Source organism: Chiloscyllium plagiosum, chromosome 13 (assembly GCF_004010195.1).
Source record: "Chiloscyllium plagiosum isolate BGI_BamShark_2017 chromosome 13, ASM401019v2, whole genome shotgun sequence".
Taxonomy (NCBI): Eukaryota; Metazoa; Chordata; class Chondrichthyes; order Orectolobiformes; family Hemiscylliidae; genus Chiloscyllium; species Chiloscyllium plagiosum.
In genome coordinates this window covers 25,339,457-25,361,463 of record NC_057722.1, presented here as the reverse complement: position 1 = coordinate 25,361,463, position 22,007 = coordinate 25,339,457, and the positions used below count along the sequence as shown (strand labels likewise).

General features: G+C 42.6%; 2 protein-coding genes across 2 annotated transcripts in view; one reads left to right on the top strand and one right to left on the bottom strand.

Moving 5' to 3' along the window:
- LOC122555851 (2-acylglycerol O-acyltransferase 1-like) overlaps nt 1-14,721 on the bottom strand; it is a 40,274-nt gene extending 25,553 nt beyond the window's left edge. Inside the window, exon 1 of the mRNA XM_043702057.1 lies at nt 14,641-14,721. Within this exon, the coding sequence (XP_043557992.1) occupies nt 14,641-14,659 (19 nt within the window). The 5' untranslated portion in view covers nt 14,660-14,721. The remainder of the gene's footprint in view (nt 1-14,640) is intronic.
- Nucleotides 14,722-14,943: 222 nt separating this feature from the next.
- Nucleotides 14,944-22,007, top strand: part of farsb (phenylalanyl-tRNA synthetase subunit beta) — a 64,209-nt gene continuing 57,145 nt past the window's right edge. Inside the window, exons 1-2 of the mRNA XM_043702054.1 lie at nt 14,944-15,022; nt 21,551-21,606. Coding sequence (XP_043557989.1) covers nt 14,965-15,022; nt 21,551-21,606 — 114 coding nt within the window. The 5' untranslated portion in view covers nt 14,944-14,964. The remainder of the gene's footprint in view (nt 15,023-21,550; nt 21,607-22,007) is intronic.

Sequence of the window (22,007 nt, the reverse complement as noted above, 5' to 3'; positions counted from 1 at the left end):
TAGCACCCTGCTTCAGTATCAGCCAGTGGCCAGGGAAATGGAATTGATGGCTGGGGGACACTGTATATAATGAGGGCCAAAGACAGTGACCTCAGTATACAGTGAAAAACTGAAGGTTTAAATTTTAGAATTTAGATTTAGAATCCATACAGTGTGGAAACAGGTAATTTGGCCCAACAGGTCCACTCAGACTCTCCAAAGAGTATCCCACCCAGACCCATTCACCTACCCAATTACTTTACATTTCCCCTGACTAATGCACATAACCTACACATCATGAATAATGATAGGGTCCCCTTTGACCTTACCTACTGTCCCACCAGCATCCACATCCAGAAGATCATTAGCCACCATTTCTGCCACCTCCAGCGAGATAATTCCACTATATGCATATTGCCCTCTCCTCCCTTGTCCTCCTTCCTCAGGAACCATTCCCTCTGGGACATGCTGGTCCACTCTTCCTTCACTCTCAACAAACCCCCACACTGCCAAGGCACCTTCCCCTGCAATTGCCAAATTTATAATACCTGCCCATTTACCTCCTCCCTCCTCAGCATCCAAGAGCCCAAACATACTTTCCAGGAGATGCAGCACTTTACCTGCACTTCACACAATCTAGTCTAATGCATTTGCTGCTCACAATGTGGTTTCCTCTACATTGGGGAAATGAAGCATAGACTGAGTGACTACTTCACAGAACACTTATGTTCCACTCGCAAAAATTACCCCGAGCTTCCAGTTGCCTGTCACTTTAACATGCTACTCTGTTCCCTGGCCAACATCTCTGCCTCATGCTTGCTGCATTACTCAAGCTAAGCTCACCATAAGCTGGAAGAACAACACCTCATTCTCTGGATTCAATATCAAGTTTAATATCTTTCGGGCTTGAACTCTCCTGTGTCCTAGCCCACATCCTCCCCATTTCAGGTCTTGTTATCACCTAGCCTTCCCGAAGACCGTTCTCTCCACCAATCCTTGGTTTGTGCCATTCTCCCCACCAACCCCCCTGAACCCCCAGGTACCTTCCCTGCAACCGGAAAAGATGCAAAACCTGCTGGCACATCACTCCCCTCACCTCCATCTAAGGCCCCAAACAGTCCTTCCAGGTGAGACAGAGGTTCCAACCAACCTAGTTTTCTGTAACCGGTGCTCCCGATGTGGTCTTCTCTACATCAGGAAGACCAAATGTAAACTAAGGGAATGTTTCACTGAGCCTTTCAGCTGGGCCCACAGGGGCTGACCTGACCTCCCAGTCACCACCCATTTTAAGTCCCCTTTTCACTCCCTTTCCGATATGACCATTCTTGGCCTCTTCCATTGCCACGATGAATCAAACCGCAAATTGGAGGAACAACACCTCATCTTCCACGTGGGCAGCCTACAACCCAGAGGACTCAACATTGAGTACTCCAATTTCAAATAACCTCCATGCCCATCAGCCAATTCCCTTCCCAACTCCTCCCCTTCCTTCCATCCCTCTCATCAACCCATCCCCTAGCAACCAATTGGATTCATTCCTCTCATTAACCAAACAGGCCAGACCCTCTACCTGTGTTAACCTATCCCCACCACACCACTCTGTCCCCCATCCCCTTTATCTGCAACTCCTCTGACACTCGCCCCCAGTCCTGAAGAAGAATTACATCCAAAATGTTGACTTCTCCACTTCCTTCTGCTGCCTGGCTTGCTGTGTGCTTCCAGCCTCCTGCTTGTTTACCCTGCTATTACATACAACTGATTGTTAGCCACTAACAGTCTCCATTAACAGCTACTCACACTCCTATCCAGATCATTATTCACTCTGTTGTCTTTCTAACTGTTCTTCTCTCTCGTTTACTCTTTACCTCCTCCCCCATTCTATCTTCTACATAAAAAACTGACATTTTCCTAGCTACCATCAGTTCTCAGGAAAGATTACCAGACCCGAAATGTTAACTGATTTCTCTTCAAAGATTCTGCCAGACCTGCTGAGCTTTTCCAGCAATTTCTCATTTTGTTTCTCCAGCATTGGCTGTTTCTAGATCAGATTTCAAGCATTTGTGATATTTTGGATTTATTTAAATGTACAGAACTAGCTGGTTATCAAGTGCAGAAATAGCATAATTCTATATAGATGTAGTGGATAGAACATTTGTGTGGATTAATGACTTTGCGAACGTCAAAGATAGCAAGACTTTATTATATTTAAACACCAACCATGCATTTATTCATTTTAAGCAAATGTAATCCAAGCTTTGGGAATTTAGTGTGACCATTGGAGATTCCATTTCCCTGCCTCTTAAGCATTGCTATTATATCTGCTTCAACAACCTCCTCTGCCAGCATGTAGGTAAAAACAATGACTGCAGATGCTGGAAACCAGATTTTGGATTAGTGGCGCTGGAAGAGCACAGCAGTTCAGGCATCATCCGAGGAGTAGCAAAATCGACGTTTCGGGCAAAAGCCCTTCATCAGGAATAAAGGCAGAGAGCCTGATGCGTGGAGAGATAAGCTAGAGGAGGGTGGGGGTGGGGAGAAAGTAGCATGGAGTCAGTGGGAGAGGGTCTCCCTGAGATTCTTGTAGAGAGAGCAGGAAAACTTCTTCTGCCAGCATGTGTCAGCCACCTGTTTTTAAAAAAAACTGCCTTGCACATCTCCATTAAGGCTCCCCCCCTCACCTTAAACCTATGCCCTCTAGTATTTTACATTTTTACCCTGTGAAAAAGACTATCCACCCTTTGTGTGCCTTATAATTTTATATACTTCTATCAGGTCACCCCTCAGCCTCCGATCTTTTTACTTGTGTAATTTCTTTATGACTTGTAGTTCACTTACTAGCCAAATAGCAGTTTCTTGTAGTATAATATATTTTAAACGTTTATGCTTTATAGCGGTATTTGAAAATTATCTTGATAAGCTTAATACAAATGAACTTTTTCAGCAATGCTAATGTAATTTAACGTAGTTAAAAATCACACAACACCAGATTATAGTCCAACAGGTTTAATTGAAAGCACACTAGCTTTCGGAGTGACGCTCCTTCATCAGGTGATAGTGGAGGGCTCGATCGTAACACAGAATTTATAGCAAAAATTTACAGTGAGATGTAACTGAAATTATACATTGAAAAATTGATTGTCTGTTAAGCCTTTCATCTGTTCGAACACAGTGATAGTTTCACTTCCTTCATGTGTAAATCACAAAATCTTTTTTTTAAAGTTGCATTCTTGCGTTAGCTGTTAACAATGGTGATAGCTAGACAATATGTTGAAGGACTTGCTTACTTTTCAATTTATGTTCATCTTTATGATATTTATTTCCCTCTGACCATTAGGATTAACAATTTTCTGTAGGAGTGATTTTCTTTCTGAATCTCTACATGTTACAATAGTATTTGCTAATGTTTTTATAATTAATGAGGCTTAGCTGTGTTTGAACTGAAATGAGACTTTCCTTTTTGGTCAATGTGCTAACTATTGCTTGAATTATACAAGAGATTTACAACATCTTGTCTTGACTCTTTGTAGTGAAAACTGGAATAGACATGCATGCATCAGATGATCTTTGTTTCACTACCTTGTTTCTTTAATTTAATTTTATACTAGGTGAAATACAAACAATTTTTTATTAATGCAGAAGATGCTCAACTGGGGTAGGTTGTTGAGGAACATAGGTGTTTTGACATTTTATTTCACATGAACTGCCATTTCCTGCATTGAATTGTATCAGTACTAAAAGATTACTCCACAAGCAAAAGATAAGTGAATTAGAACAAACAGAACGATGGACTTGTGTTTTTATTGCAAAGGGTTTGAATTGGATTATTGTAGTGTTGACCACCTGCCACCATGCTTTGAAAGTATTTTTTTAAGGGAAGGAGCCGTAGTGAATGTGCATAATTGCTCAAATATTGGGTTCATCTTAACCACCTATGGTTTCAGTTCAGTTCTCAGCTGTTGAATTATTCCTAATTGATACTCAGCAAGGATGTCAGAACTCTGCTTAAAATAAAGCCAAAGGAAATATGAACTGTAGGCCCTTAAATTTCTTGCATCCACTTTCCTGCATTTTCCTATAACCCTTGATTCCCTTACTGATGAAAAATCTATCTAACTCAACCTTAAATGTAAACAAGGACTTTGCCACCACTGCTTTCTGTGGCAAGGAATTCCAAAGACTTAACCATTGTCATTTATATAAATGATTTGGCTGTGAGCATAAGAGGTATGGTTAGTAAATTTTCAGATGAGAGCAAAATTGGAGGTGTAATGGACAGCGAAGAAGGTTACCTCAGGTTACAATGGGATCTTGACCAGATGGGCCAATGGGCTGAGGAGTTTAATTTAGATAAATGTGAGGTGCTGCATTTTGGGAAAGCAAATCTTAGCAGGACTTATACACTTAATGGTAAGGTCCTATGGAGAGTTGCTGAACAAAGAGACCTTGCAGTGCAGTTTAATAGCTCCTTGAAAGTAGAGTCACAGGGAGACAGGATAGTGAAGAAGGCATTTGGTATTCTTTCCTTATTGGTCAGAGTATTGAGTACAGGAGTTGGGAGGTCCTGTTGCGGCTGCACAGGACATCAGTTAGGCCACTTTTGGAATATTGTGTGCAGTTCCGATCTCCTTCCTATAGGAAGGATGTTGTGAAACTTGAAAGGTTCAGAAAAGATTTATAAAGATGTTGCTCGGATTGGAGGATTTGAGCTTTCTGGAAAGGTTGAATAGGCTGGGGCTGTTTTCCCTGGAGAGTTGGAGACTGAGGGTGACCTTATAGAGGTTTATAAAATCATGAGGGGCATAGACAAGGTAAATAGACAAGGTATGTCCCTGGGGTGGAGTCCAAAACTAGAGGGGATAGGTTTAGGGTGAGAGGGGAAAGATATAAAAGAGACTTGAGGGGCAACTTTTTCACGCAGAGGGTGGTACGTGTGTGGAATGTGTTGCCAGAGGAAGTGTTAGAGGCTAGTACAATTGCAATATTTAAAAGGCATCTGGATGGGGAGATGAATAGAAAGGGTTTGGAGGGATATGGGCCAGGTGCTGGCAAGTGGGACTCGATTAGCTTGGGATACCTGGTCGGCATGGACAGGTTGGACCGAAGGGTCTGTTTCCGTGCTGTACATTTCTGTGACTCTATGACTGAATTTGCCATTACATTAATGCTAAATTGGGATGTATGCATTATAGAATAAAACCAATTACGTTAGTTCGTATTAAAATGTGTAGTGCATCCATATCAATATTTTTGCATTTATTGGATCTTAATCTTTTCTAAAGGAATGATTTTTTTAAAAGAAAGGTCTGGACAGTTAATGATAAGTAAGGAAACAAAATGTTACTGTCTGTGTTCCATGGTAATTGGGATTTCATTCTGGAATATTACTTCAAGATCTTATAACACACTGGACAGATTAATTATGTTTTTAGTGGATTGGTCATGCCAAAACACCCTATAGTATCTAGGGATGTATAGGCTAGGCCAATTTGCCCTGGTAAACATGGAATTATGGTGATAGGATTAGGTTAGATTCCCAACAGTATGGAAACAGGACATTTGGCCCAATGGGTCCACACTGATCCACCGAACAGTGACCCACCCAGACCCATTCCCCTACTCCATATTTACCCCTAACTAATGAACCTAACACTATGGGGAATTTAGCATGGCCAATTCACATGGCCTGTACATCTTTGGATTGTGGGAGGAAACCCACGCAGAGAACATGCAAACTCCACCCAGATAGTCACCCAAGCAGAAATCGAACCTGGGTCATAGAGTCATAGAGATGCACAACACAGAAACAGACGCTTCGGTCCAACCCGTCCATGCCGACCAGATATCCCAACTCAATCTAGTCCCACCTGCCAGCACCCAGCCCATATCCCTCCAAACCCTTCCTATTCATATACCCATCCAAATGCCTTTTAAATGCTGCAATTGTATGAGCCTCCACCACTTCCTCTGGCAGCTCATTCCATACACGTACTATCCTCTGCATGAAAAAGTTGCCCCTTTGGTCTCTTTTATATCTTTACTCTCTCGCCCTAAACCTATGCCCTTTAGTTCTGGACTCCCCCATCCCAGGGAAAGACTTTGTCTATTCATCCTCTCCACGCTCCTCATGATTTTATAAATCTTTATAAGGTCACCCCTCAGCCTCCAATGCTCCAGGGAAAACTGCCCCAGCCTATTCAGCCTCTCTTATAGCTCAAATCCTCCAACCCTGGCAACATCCTTGTCAATCTTTTCTGAACCCTTTCAAGTTTCACAAAATCTTTCCGATAGGAAGGAGACAAGAATTACATGCAATATTCCAACAGCGGCCTAACTAATGCCCTGTACAGCCGCAACATGACCTCTCAACCCCTGTACTCAATACTCTGACTGATAAAGGAAAGCATACCAAATGCTTTCTTCACTATCCTATCTACCTGCGACTCCACTTTCAAGGAGCTATGAACCTGCACTCCAAGGTTTCCTTGTTCAGCAATACCAGTATGTGTATAAGATTTGCTTTCCCAAAATGCAGCACCTCGCATTTATCTAAATTAAACTTCCTCTGTCACTTCTCAGCCCACTGGCTCAACTGATCAAGACCCGTTGCAATCTGAGGTAACCTACTTTGCTCTTCACTACACCTTCAATTTTGGTGTCATCTGCAAACTTACGAACTATACCTCTTATGCTCACATCCAAATCATTTATATGAATGAGAAAAAGCAGTGATCCCAGCACTGATCCTTGTGGCACTCTACTGGTCACAGGCTTCCCGTCTGAAAAACAACCCTCCACCACCACCCTCTGTCTTCTACCTTTGAGAGAGTTCTGTATCCAAATGGCTAGTTCTTTCTGTATTCTGTGAAACCTAACCTTGCTAATCAGTCTCCCATGGGGAACCTTGTCGAATGCCTTACTGAAGTCCATATAGATCACATCTACTCCTCTGTTCTCATCAATCCTCTTTGCTACTTCTACAAAACACTCAACCAAGTTTGTGAGACATGATTTCCCACACACAAAGCCATGTTGACTATCCCTAATCAGTCCTTGTCTTTCCAAATACAGGTACATCCTGTCCCTCAGGATTCCCTCCAACAACTTGTCCACCACCGACGTCAGGCTCACTGGTCTATAGTTCCTTGGCTTGTCCTTATTACCTTTCTTAAACAGTGACACCACGTTAGCTAACCTTCAGTCTTCCAGCACCTCACCTGTGACTATTGATGATATAAATATCTCAGTAAGAGGTCCGGCAATCACTTCCCTAGCTTCCCACAGAGTTCTAGGGTACACCTCATCAGGTCCTGGGTATTTATCCACTTTTATGCATTTCAAGACATCCAGCACTTCCTCCTCTGTAGTATGGACATTTTTCAAGATGTCATCATCTATTTCCCTAATTCCACTTCTTCCATGTCCTTTTCCACGGTAAATACTGACGCAAATTACTCATTTAGTACCTCCCCCATTTTCTGCGGCTCTGCACAAGGGCCGTCTTGCTGATCTTTGAGAAGCTCTATTCTCTCCCTAGTTACCCTTTTGTCCTAATGTATTTGTAAAAACCCTTTGGATTCTGCTTAACTCTATTTGCCAAAGATGTCTCATGTCCCCTTTTTGCCCTCCTGATTTCCCTCTTAAGTATACTCCTACTGTCTTTATACTCTTATAAGGATTCACTTGATCTATCTTGTCTATACCTGACATATGCTTCCTTCTTTTTCTTAACCAAACCCTCAATTTCTTTAGTCATCCAGCATTCCCTACACCTACCAGCCTTTCCTTTCACCCTCACAGGAATATAGTTTCTCTGGACTCTTGTTATCTCATTTTCCAGCCGTCCCTTTACCTGCGAACATCAGCTTTCGAAAGGTCTTGCCTAATACCGTCAAAATTGGCCTTTCTCCAATTTAGAACTTCAACTTTTAGATCTGGTCTAATCTTTTCCATCACTATTTAAAATCTAACAGAATTATGGTCGCTGGCCTCAAAGTACTCCCCCACTGACACCTCAGTCACCTGCCCTGCCTTATTTCCCAAGAGTAGGTCAAGTTTTGCACCTTCTCTAGCAGGTACATTCATATACTGAATCAGCAAAATTTTCTGTACGCACTTAACAAATTCCTCTCCACCTAAACCCTTAACACTATGGCATTCCCTGACTAAGTTAGGAAAGTTAAAATCCCCTACCGTAACCACCCTAATATTCTTACAAGTAACTGAGATCTCCTTACAAACTTGTTTCTCAATTTACCTCTGACTATTATGGGGTCTGAAATACAATTCCAATAAGGTGATCATCTCTTTTTTATTTCTCAGATCCACCCAAATAACTTCCCTGGATGTATTTCCGGGAATATCCTCCCACAGCACAGCTGTAATTGCTATCCCTCATCAAAAACGCCAATCACCTCCTCTCTTGCTTCCCTTTCTATCCTTCCTGCAGAATTAAGTGTTCCTAACCATGCCCTGAGTTCATCTGTCTTCCCTGTTAGGCCCCTTGCATTGAAATAAATGCAGTTTAATTTATCAGTCCTACCTTGTTCTCTGCTTTGTCTCTGCCTGCCCTGACTGATGCGCTTCTGTTCTCAACTGTACCAGTCTCAGATTGAAATCTTTCCTCACTATCTCCCTGTGCCCTCCCCCCCCCTCCCCCCACCTTACTAGTTTAAATCCTCCCCTCTAGCTGCTCTACCTGAGAATGTAACTTTTTAAAAGAGTTTTGTGATTTACATATGAAAGAAGTGAAACTAACATGGTTATTCGAATAGATGAGAGACTTAACAAACAATCAAGGTATTTTTCAATGTATAATTTCAGTTACATCACACTGTAAACCTTTGCTATAAATTCTGTGCCTTACAATTGTGTCCTCCACAACCACCTGATGAAGGAGCGTCGCTCCGAAAGCTAGTGTGCTTCCAATTAAACCTGTTGGACTATAACCTGGTGTTGTGTGATTTTTACATTGTGAAAATAGATTGTTTTAACATCTTGGCATAAAGACAGCATGACCAATAGTGTAGCATTAGTGTTCAGAAATTCAGTTTCGATTATGGGTTTATGTCTCTGGATTAGGACTTGAACATGCAACATGCTGTCATGCATTTGATCAATAAGCATCTATATATAGTTACAAACTAATGTTGGATCATCTCATAGAATTTCAATACACTCTGAAACTCCGAATGAAAAATGTTGGTTTGTGAATTTTGTACTCATCATGCTGTCATGACCAGATACGGAAAAAGAATTGATTCCTTTCTTTCCCACTCTACGGTTGGTTAAAACAGAGGTTTTTGAATCAAAAGGCATATATTACCAATTCAATGTGTAAGAACATAAGATCATAAGACATAGGAGCAGAAATTAGGCCATTCAGTCCTTTGAGTCTGCACCACCATTCAGTCATGGCTGATAAGTTTCTCAACCCCATTCTCCCACCTTACTTGACTGTGTACAGATCTGAAAAAAAAAATTCACCGGACAATTTCTTAAATTAAAGAAAAAGTTTGTTTTACTGATGAATAAATAAAAATATGCATTATATTTTGAAGTTTTGTTCATATTTCCACTTCTACCTTAATGTTATGTGTGTGCTACAATCTTTATTTTGCTTTTTATACAAGAGTCTAAAATGTAATTTTTTAAATGTCTTGTTTTGCTGGGATAATTCTTCAATCCTGTGAGTCCAGTAAATCTTCTGACCTATTTTGACACTGAACATTGACTTGGTCACTGGACTCAAAATATTAGCTCTGTTTTCTCTCCACAAATATGGCCAGATCTGCTGAGTTTCTTTCACAATTTCTGTTTTGTTTGTTTCAGATTTCCAAAATCTGCATTCTTTGTTTTACATTAGGAGAGGTTGTGGCTTAGTCAATGTCACTGGACAAACAATCCAGAACTCCAGGCTAATTAATGTTCTAGGTTCCGGAGTTTGAATGCAACCAGGGCAGTTGGTAAAATTTGAATTCAATAAAAATTTGGAATTGAAAGCTGGCCTTTGTATTGTGAGATGAGGGTGTCACTGGCTAGGCCAGCATTTATTGCCCATCCCTAATTACCCAAAGGGCAGTAAAGAGTCAACCACATTGTTATGGGATTGGAGTCACATGTAGGCCAGACCAGGTAAGGATGGCAGATTCAATCCCTAAAGGACATTAGTGGGCCAGATGAGTTTTTCCAATCCCAAACAATTGATTCATGATCATCAGCAGGTTCTGAATTCCAGATATTTAATGAATTCAAATTCCACCATCTGCCGTGGTGGGATTCAAACCCAGGCCCCCAGAACGTTATCTGGGTCTCTGGATGAACAGTCCAGCGAAACAGGAGGAGAAGCATGCCATCTGGCCTGTTCTGCCAGTCAATTCATTTTCCTGACTGTTCACCATAACCCTTAATTCCTTTACTGTTCACAAATCTACCTTTGCCTTAGAATCATTCAAGATGGCAGCCTCAACGGCTTCACTCAGCAGGGATTCCTTTAGCTGAAGAAGTTCCTCCTTAACTCAGTTCTAAATCTGCTCCACCTTATTTTGAGGTTATGCTGTCCAGTTCACCAGTCAGTGGAAATAACCTCCCTGCTTGTATCTTATCTACTCCCTTCGTAATTTTACATTTTCCTATGCAACATCTCATTCTTCCAAATTGCAATGAGGATAGTCCCAGTCCACTCAATCTCTTCTGATAAGCCAACACTCTTAACCACAAACTCAAACTGGTGAACCTCCTCTGCATCCCCTCCAGTGCTAGTATATCCTTGAGGTAAGGAGACCAAAACTGTACACAGTACTCCAGGTGTGGCCTCACCAGCCACCCTATACAGCTGCAGCATAATATCCCTGCTTTTAAACTCCATTTCTCTAGCAATGAAGGAGAATATTCCCTTCACTGCCTTCATTACCTGCTGCACCTGCAAATCAACTTCCTGTGATTCATGTACAAGGACACCCACCTGCCTCTGCACAGCATCGTGCGACAACTTTTAACCATTTAAATAATAGTCCAGTTTGCTGTTTTTCCTACCAAAATGGATGACCTCACATTTACCAACACTACTCCATCTGCCAGACACTTGCTCACCCATTTAACCTATCTGTATCCTTCTGCAGATTTAGTGGCCTCTGCACACATTGTTCTACCAATTATGTCAGCGCCATCTGCGAACTCTGACACACTACACTTAGTCCCCAACTTCAAATCATCTACGTAAATTGCAAACAATTGTAGTCCCAACACTAATCCAAACACCCATTTATCCCCACTCTTTACTCTTTGTTAGTTAACCAATCCTCTATCCATGCTATTATCCTAACACTGTGCATCTTTATCTTATACAGCAGCCTTTTGCATAGCAACTTTTCAAATGCTGTCTGGAAATCCAGATACACCACAGCCACCATTTCCCCCTTGTTCAATGCGCTCGTAATGTCCTCAAATAATTCCAGTAAATTAGTTAAACATGACCTGCCTTTCATGAATCCATGCTGTGTCTGCTTGATGGGAACATTTCTACCCAGATATCTCACTATTTCTTCCTTGAGAGAAGCAAGCATTTTCCCCACTACAAAAGTTAAGCTAAAAAGTCCTTTTTTTTTCAATAGTGGCATCACATTTGCAGCTTTCCAATCTGTCGGAATTGTCCCAGAGTCCAGCAAATTTTAATGAATTATCACAAGTGCATTTGCTATTTCCTCTCCACCATCTCTTTTAGATCCCGAGAATGCATTCCATCAGGGCCAAGAGACCCATATACCTTTAGGCTGTTAGCTTTCCCAGTCAAGATTAGAGTGGTGCTGGAAAAGCACAGCAGGTCAGGCAGCAACCAAGGAGCAGAAAAAAATCGACGTTTCAGGCAAAAGCCCTTCATCAGGAATGAGGCTGGAAGCCTCGGGAGTTGACAGATAAATGGGAGGAGGGTGGGACTGGGAGAAGGTAGCTGAGGGTGCAGTAGGTGGATGGAGGTGGGGGTAAAGGTGATATTTTGGAGAGGAGGATGGAGCAGATAGGTGGGAATGAAGACTGACAGGCGGGCCAGGTCATGAGGATGGTGCTGAATTGGAAGGTTGGAACTGGGGTGAGGAGAAATGAGGAAACTGGTGAAGTCCACATTGATGCCATGGGGTTTAGGAGTCCTGAGGTGGAAGATGAGGCATTTTTCCTCCAGGCATTGGGTGGTGAGCGAGTGGCCATGGAAGATGCCCAGGACCTGCGTGTCCTCAGCAGAGTGGGAGGGGGAGTTGAAATGTTCGGCATGGGGCAGTGGGGTTGTTTGGTGTGGGTGTCCCAGAGATGCTCTCTGAAGTGCTCTGCGAGAAGCTGTCCGGTCTCCCCAGTGTAGAGGCCTTAACTCTAATTTCCAGCGTCTGCAGTACCCATTTCCATCCCGTTAGCTTTCTCAACACTACCTTTTTACTGATACTGATTGTTTCTCTGACTTCATTTTCATTGTCACCATAGGCCTGTAAAAATGAGACAAGAACACAGAGACAGTATGTTTCTGCATGACTACAGAAATTGAGGCTCTGGTCAAGTAAATGAAGGAGGAATATGGCAGATACAGATAGCTGGGTTTGAGTGAATCCTGAGAGGAATGTAAAGGCAGTAGGAGTTAGTGAGATTTGAGATGATTTGTAGCTCATGTTGAGGTTCTGGATGTAGGTTTGCTCGCTGAGCTGGAAGGTTAATTTCCAGATGTTTCGTCACCCTACTAGGTAAAATCTTAAGCCTGGAAGGCCCACTGAAGATGTTGCCTAGCAGGGTGATGAAATGTCTGGAAATTAACCTTCCAGCTCAGCAAGCAAACCTACATTCAGGGCAGTAGGAGTATACACAAGAGAAACGAGGAGGACAATACATAACTAATTGCAGGCTATCGAATGAATAGGAAAGGATTAGAGGTCTATGGGCTAAGTCATAGAGTCATAGAGATGTACAGCATGGAAACAGACCCTTCTGTCAAACACAACCATGCCGACCAGATATCCCAACCCAATCAGTTAAGCCAATGGGTTGAGGAGTGGCAGATGAAGTTTAATTTAGCTAAATGGGAGGTGCTGCATTTTGGAAAGGCAAACCAGGGCAGGACTTGGACACTTAATGCTGTGGTCCTGGGAGTGTTGCTGAACAAAGAGACTTTGGAGTGCGGGTTCATAGTTCCTTGAAAGTGGAGTCACAGGTAGATAGGATAGTCAAGAAGGCATTTGCTGTGCTTGCCTTTATTGGTCAGTGCATTGAGAATAAGAGTTGAGAGGTCATTTTGTAGCTGTACAAGACATCGGTTAGACTGCTATTGGAATATTGTATGCAATTCTGGTCTTCCTCCTAGAGGGAGGCTGTTGTGAAACTTGAAAGGGTTCAGAAAAGATTTAGAAGAATGTTACCATGGTTTGAGGTAAGGGAAAGGCTGGATAGACTGAGACTATTTTCCCTGGAGCATCGGAGGCTGAGGAGTGACCTTATACAGGGATTATAAAACTATGAGGGGCATGAATAGGGTAAATAGACAAGGTCATTTCCTCAGGGATTGGGAGTCCAAAACCGTAGGGCTTGGATTAAAGTGAGAGGGGAAAGGTTTAAAAGGGAACTAGGGAGCAACATTTTCACACAGAGGGTGGTGCGTTTATGGAATTAGCTGCCAGAGGAAGTGGTGGAGGATGGGAGAATTACAACATTGGGAGAAAGTGAGGTCTGCAGATGGTGGAGATCGTGGTCAAAAAGTGTGGCGCTGGAAAAGCAGAGCAGATCAATGTGATTTCTGATGAAAGGCTTATGCCCGAAATGTTGATTCTCCTGTTCCTTGGATGCTGCCTGACCTGCTGCGCTTTTCCAGCAAAATAACGAAGTCATCAGGTAAATGAACGTTCTGAGGTCTATTGCACAGTTCTCGGATTGTTGGATAGTACCCCCCGCCCGGAGCCAGCTAATCATAACAGTGCAGAATTTAAGAAACAGTCTGGATGTAAACAATCTAGAATCCACTGAACATTTGTAGGTAAATTCCTGAGGACAGGAATGAGTAACACAAGAATAACACCTGCAGTTTACAAAATCCAAACATTTAATTCACTGTTCAGATTCGGCTATGCTGATCAATGATTTCTTCATTGGATTGGCGAGGGAATTACAGTTGCTTTCTGTTCGCACAGGTCCCAGTCGTAGATCCCTGCCGCACTGGTTTGGCTGACATGTTGTGCAAACACCCACAGAAAGACGATGGGAAGGAATGCTGAAATTCATGATTAATTTCCAGTACCATCAAGTCCAACTTGTTTTATGAGTTTTATCTTTCCTACTAAAAGCATTCTGCGTGAAATTTCTGCCCTACAAATCAATATTGAAAATGCGCCTTTTTATTTCAAAAATACACTTTATTCATAAAAATATATTTCTACACATTCATTATTACTAAAGCAGTTCGGTTCTGTAGAATAGAATAAGAAGAAACAAACAAATAGTGGAGTTTGACACTATCTAACAAACAAACCAAAAGCATTTCTTGCTTATACAAGACTACCTTTAGCTGCAATTAATGCACGGGGGTACAATAACTCAACGGACCCTGCGTTTAACTTGGCAGAAAAATACGCCTCTTTACAACTTTGTAACCAAATACAAAAAAATTAGTATCTGGGCAAAACTGCACTGATAGCTTACTTTTACTCTCCGGATACATAACTTTCTGCAACTTCCTTTTTTGGACTGCCCTCCTTTGACGTCCTGACAACAATGAACACGTCGTTTTACCCCAGTAGGTAGCTGCATTATACGCCCGAGGAAAAGTGCCAACGACAGATGCTGCAATTGGTGGCCGAGGGTATCCGCGAGTAAAACAATGCAGATATTGCGTGTTTGAAAAGATGATTCGCTGAAGCTGCAGCAAAGTGAAAACATGAACACCCGCTCAGGAGTGGTGAAGACAGCCGCCGGGTCGGGCCCTTGCGTGCACGCTCGCCCTGGTTGTGTCTGCCGGTTTTCACCATGCCTACTGTCAGTGTGAAGAGGGATTTGCTGTTTGAAGCTTTGGGTCAAGTATACAGTGAGTTCGTTAAATCCATTCATTCGTGGTCTTAGCTGGCGGGGTGGTGGGTGAATAACGCCCGGGAAGAGTGCAACTAGATTGTTACACGGGGTTGGGAATGAGAGAGGAGTGCAAGGGTGGGGGGAGCTCAATCTGGAACGTGGGACCTGGAGAATGGAACCTGGGACTTGGAACACGGAGTACCTGAACGTTCGGATTCATTCATTGTTTTGTTGCCCGGTCCCGGGGAGTCTTCCTTTCTATTGATTGCATCATGCAGAGTCGGAGCCCTGTGGCGGTGTGGGCGGTGATTTGAGGGAGAGCGGAGCTGTCAATATCAGGGAGAGGCGCACTTTAAAGAAACAGCGGGCTTGGGGTTGATTGCATGGTACTGGTTTTAAATAATGCAGATTCTTGTTTTTAATTTCCAAACAAAAACGCTTGCCACTAAGTTTTTTTTTTGAAAAAAATGCGACACGTTAGTTGGAGAACCAATTCATGCAATGTATCTTTCAAGGGATGTTGCCACTAAACAAAAACGATTTTTTAAAAATCAATTTTCTCTGTAACGTACATTTTTAATATGTTCCAACCTTTTGGGAATTATGCTGAAATAGCTAATACAATATAAATTCCGCTGTTTGCAATCTGATCTTTCTGAAAGAAATATTTTAATCGTACTGTGCCATTCATAATGCAGTCAGCTCTTGTAGTTGCAAAAGTAGAAAATGTGGCCTAGCTGGTAATTACATCATAAGTATTACATAGTCCCCAAATCAGTTCCAACACTTTGCTGATTTCAGCCAGGGCAACAGCAAGGATGGCAAAATAATCCAGCACTCCCCTGATTGCTGTCTGCTATCATTTGCTGGGAATGTTAGTGTAGGAGAAAGCGAGGACTGCAGATGCTGGAGATCAGAGCTTAAAAATGTGTTGCTGGAAAAGCGCAGCAGGTCAGGCAGCATCCAAGGAACAGGAGAATCAACGTTTCGGGCATAAGCCCTTCTAATGTTAGTGTGTTGACTTTGGGTAAAAATGTAATTGGTGTCAGGTGCAAAATCCTTTGTGCTGAGTTGGCACAACAAGGCACACTGCCCAGACTCATAGAGATGTACAGCATGGAAACAGGCCCTTTGGTCCAACTTGTCCATACGGACCAGATATCCTAAATTAATCTAGTCCCATTTGCCAGCATTTGGCCCATAACCCTCTAAATCCTTCCTATTCATATATGCATCCAAATGCCTTTTAAATGTTGCAGTTGTACCAGCCTCCATCACTTCCTCTGGCAGCGCATTCTATACATCGAGTCATAGAGATGTACAGCATGGAAACAGACCCTTCTATCCAACTTTTCCATGCTGACCAGATATCGCAACCCAATCTAGTCCCACCTGTCAGCACCCGGCCCGTATCCCTCCAAACCCTTCCTATTCATATACCCATCCAAATGCCTTTTAAATGTTGCAATTATACTCCACCACTTCCTCTGGAAGGTCATTCCATACACGTACCACCCTCTCAGTGAAAAGGTTGCCCCGTAGGTCTCTTTTATATCTTTCCCGTCTCACTCTAAACCTATGCCCTCTAGTTCTGGACTCCCTGACCCCAGGGAAAAGACTTTGCCTATTTACCCTATCCATGCTCCTCATAATTTTGTAAACCTCTATAAGGTCACCCCTCAGCCTCCGACGTTCCAGGGAAAACAGCCCCAGCTTGTTTAGCGTCTCCCTATAGCTCAAATCCTCCAACCCTGGCAACATCCTTGTACATCTTTCCTGAACCCTTTCAAGTTTCACAACATCTTTCTGTTAGGAAGGAAACCAGAATTGCACACAATATTCCAACAGTGGCCTAACCAATGTCCCGTACAGCTGCAACATGACCTCCCAACTCCTGTATTCAGTACTCTGACCAATAAAGGAAAGCATGCACAACCCTCTGTGAGAAAAAGATGCCCCATAGATCCCTTTTAAATCCTTCCCTTAACCGTATGCTGTCTATTTTTGGACTCCCCTGCCCTGACTATTTATCCTATCCGTGCCCCTCATGATTCTATAAACCTTTATAGTAGTATTCCAAAAGTGACCTAACCAATGTCCAGTACAGCCACAACATGACCTCCCAACTCCTGTACTCAATCCTCTGACCAATAAGGGCGAATGTACCAAATGCCGCCTTCTTTTGATACATTCTACCTACGACTCTGCTTTCAAGGAATTATGGACCTGTACTACAAGGTCTCTTTGTTGGGCAACATTCCCCAGGACCCTACCATTGAATATATAAGATGCTAGATTATAGTAGTGCTGGAAAAGCACAGCAGTTCAGGCAGCATCCGAGGAGCAGGAAAATCGACATTTCGAGCAAAAGCCCTTCATCAGGAATAGAGGCAGGGTGCCTGCAGGGTGGAGAGATAAATGAGAGGGGGGTGGGGGTGGGGAGAAAGTAGCATACAGTACAATAGGTGAATGGGGGTGGGGATGGAGGTGATAGGTCAGGGAGGAGGGTGGGGCAAGGTAGCAAAGAGTACAATGGGTGAATGGGGTGGGGATGAAGGTGATAGGTCAGAGAGGAGGGTGGAGTGGATAGGTAGAAAGGAAGATAGGCAGGTAGGACAAGTCATGGGGACAGTGCTGAGCTGGAAGGTTGGAACTGTGGTGAGGTGGGGGAAGGGGACTTGCCTTTCCAAAATGTAGGTTGAACTCCATTTGTCATTCCTCAGCCCATTGGCACATCTGATCAAGGTCCCATTGTACTCTGAGGTAACCTTCTTCGCTGTCCACTACACCACCAATGTTGGTGTTATTTGCAAAATTACTAACCATACCTCCTATATTCACATATAAATCATTCCTATAAATGACAAAAAGCAATGGACCCAGCACCAATCCTTGTAGCACACTGCTTGTGGAACCCTCCACCCTTTGTCACCTACCTTCAAACTACCTTCAAGCTCGAGTGACTGTCTGTGTGGAGTTTGCACATTCTCCCTGTGTCTGCGTGGGTTTCCTCCGGGTGCTCCGGGTTCCTCCCACAGTCCAAAGATGTGCAGGTCAGGTCAATCAGTCATGCTAAATTGCCGATAGTGTTATGTACATCATTCATAGGGAAATGGGTCTGAGTAGGTGACTCTTCGGAGGGTCGGTGTGGACTTATTGGGCCGAAGGGCCTGTTTCCATATTGTAGGGAATCTAATCTAATCTAATGTTTTTATCCAAATGGCTAGTTTTCCCAGTATTCCATGTCATCTAACCTTATTAACCAGACTACCATTTGGAACCTTGTTGTACACATTACTAAAGTGCACATACAGTGTCCTCCATTCTATGTTCATCAATCCTCTTTGTCACTTCTTCAAAAAACTCAGTCAAGTTAGTAAGACATGATTTCCCATGCACAAAGCCATGTTGACTATCCCAATCAGTCCTTGCCTTTCCAAATGCATGTAAATCCTACCCCTCAGAATCCCCTGCAATAACTTGCCCACTATTGATGTCAGGCTCATCGGTCTATAGTTCCCTGGCTTTTCCTTACCACCTTTCTTAAGTAATCGCACCACCTTAGCCAACCTGCAGTCTTCTGTCACCTCACCTGTGGCTATTGATGATACAAATATCTCAGCAAGGGGCCCAAAAATCACTTCCCTACCTTCCCACAAGGTTCTGGGGTACACCTGATCAAGTCCTGGGGATTTATCAACCTTGCAATGAAGAGCTCACATTTCTGAATAAAGTATTATGCTGCTGTCAATGCCATGGAGTTGTACCCAATATGACTCTAGTATCTGCAGGAGCGGGGGGGGGGGGGTATATTGGAGACACATAAAACATTTGTAAAGTACAGAATTATACTAATCTGTGCTGTATGCACGTGCAGCTCATTACACTGGATGAACTGCTGCTCGTGATGATGATTGTTGCCATCATCTTCCTTAAGTGTAGGAAACCTCATGGCCTGCTTGGTTTACTGTGGCAGAGGAAAACCACTTCCTGGTCAAACTAGAAATGTCTCATGTCATTAACAATATAGGTAGTTTATTGTATGTGAGAGTCACTAGTTACAGATCACACTATATAATAAACATTGTTGCAGAGATTTTGAGGAGAATCTCCTTTAAGATCATAATCTGTCCTGCCACAAGTCCATTTGATATCATCCTGGTGGACAGAGCTTATGGAATTCTTGATTATTAACCTTTTCACACCCAAATAGCACATCTCTCCCAATCCTTTTCCTCATTATGATTATTATGTATTTGTGTACATAATTGCATTCACTACTACCCCATTTCTGTGAACAAATTCAGGCAATCTGGAGGTTTTCCTATTTTCCTGGAATGCATTTCGAACTTGGAAAACTCACTGTTTGCTGGGTGGAGGACCCTTGCTTATCCTGATAGTCTGAGGTCTGTAGGTCTCTTCAATTTCTAGGATTTCCTTTGCGGAGGGCGTCCTGTCTGTTGAAATAGGCAGTTTCTTCTTTCCAACATTTGAAGATTTGGTTTGTTACAAGACTGGTAAGCCAGAGACCTAAGCTGGGAATTGGGGGATGGAAAGCAAATTCTACTGAGGTAGAAGATGAGTTTTGAATTCAATGAATAAATCTGGAACTAATAGCCCGTTAAATGACAATCATGAAGCCATTGTTGATAGTTGCAAAAACCTATTTGATTTACTAGTATCTTTTTAGGGAAGAAAAATCTGCCAATTATATTTGGTCTGGCCTACACGCGACTCTCTCAACATCAGGTCAAACACAGGCAAGAAACCTTGCTGTGTCACTCTTCAGCTGAGGAATCCTTCATGTTGAACACCAAATGGAAGATACATTGACAGTAGTAAGGGCACAGATTGTACTTTAAATGTGGGACTTCACTGTTCATCATCAAGACTTGATAAACGGTACCACTACTAACTAAGCTGGTCAAGTCCTAAAGCACATAGCTGCTAATAGGGCATGCTGCAAGTCATGAGGGGGAAAACATACTTGACCTCGTGCTTGCCATTGTACCTGTAGCAGGTGCATCTGTTCATTTCTACATTAATAGAAGTGATCACCTAATCGTCCTTGTGGAGATAAAGTCTGATCATATTGTGGATACTCCATGTATGGCGGGACTATCGTGCCCAAAACGATAAATCTAGTAACTCAAAACTGGGCTTCCATGTGTGGCACTGTGGGCCATCAGCAGAATTATTTTCAAACACAATCTGTAAACTAATACCTCAGCATATTCCTGACTCTAACATTGCCACAACTCAAGGAATCAAAACTGTTTCAATGAAGAGTGCAGGAAGGCATCTTAGAACAGCACCTAGAGAGCGTCAGGGTAGTGTCCCAGGCCCATCCATTCTCAGCTGTTTCATCAATGACCTTCTCTCCATCACAAGGTCAAAATGAAGATATTCATTGATGGTGCTGAATGTTGCAAATTCATTTACACCTCTCAAATACTGAAGCATTCCTTGCTCAAATGTAACAAGATCTCAATATCTAGATTTGGGCTGACAAGTGGCAAGTAACATTCACACTACGCAACAGTCAAGCTATGATCACTAATAAGAGATAATTTAACCACTACCCTTTGACATTCAGTGATATTACCAGCATTAACTCCCCCACAGTCAACATCCTTGGAGTTACCATTGACCAGAAACTCAACTGGACTCACCACATAAACACAGTGGTTACAAAAGCAGGTTAGAGGCAAGGAATACTGTGGCAAGTGACCCACCTCCTAACTCCCTAAAGCCATCATCTACAAGGCACAAGTCAGGATTGTGATGAAATACCCTCCACTTGCCTGGATGATTGCAGCTCCAATAATACTCAAGAAGCTTGATGCCATCCAAGCCAAGGCATCCTGCTTGATTGGCACAACATCCATAAATATCCACTCTCTCCACCACTGATGCTCAGTAGCAGCAGTGAGTAGTATCCACAAGATGCACTGAAATCCACAAGATCTTCAGAAAGCACCATCCAAACCCAGGACCACTTCCACCTAGAAGGATAAGTGCAGTAGATACAAAGGAACACCATCACTTCCAAGATCCCCTCTAGGCCACTCACCATGCTGAGTTGGAAATACAACTTCACAGTGGCTGGCTCAAAATCCTTGAATTCCCTCCCTAATGGCATTGTGAGCTAACGCACAGCAGGTGGACTGTAGCAGTTCAAGAAGGCAGCTCATCACCACCTTCTCAAGGGCAACTATGGACCAGAAAATAAATGCTGACCAGCCAGTGACAACCCACATCAAATCAATGAAAAAAACCTAAAACAGGTGTCAGCCTGGTGAAATTACATGTCAGGTGCCAAGCTGTATGAACAACATACAATAAACAGAGGTAAGCAATCCAACAACTAAAGAATCTGTTCTAAGCTACACCAGACATGCTGTATGGGGGGAGGTGAGGTGTTAAGGTTACGTATGGTGCACTTGGCAAATACTTACTCCATAAAATTATATGGTCATCCTTCCAGAAATTTTCTGAAATTATTGAGTTTTACAACACCTAATTTTTTAATTTTCTTTTACAGCTGATGAAGAGTTTGATGCACTATGTTTTGAGTTTGGTTTGGAACTGGATGAAGTGGTACGGTACCATTTTATATCTAGCTAAAAGCAACACGTGTGTAGAAGTATAGTGAATGTCAAATAAAAAAGTATCAGCAAATCTTTACCAATTTTCCAATCCAATTTTCTCTATTTAAGATGCTCACATATGTTGAGGTACAGTTCAGCTTGCAGTCTGCCTTGCTCAACTTTGCCTAATGATCATTAATTATGTATGATTATTGATAGGCTATTCAACCATGTCAAGCACCACAGCTGAAGCTTAGCTAATATATTTATAAATGTACATTTTCCAGTAGGTATCATTGACCGTTGACAAGAAGAATTAATCTGAGCTGTTTTGATTCTCATGAATTTAGCAGGACTTATACTCTTAATGGTAAGGTCCTAGGGAGTGTTGCTGAACAAAGAGACCTTGGA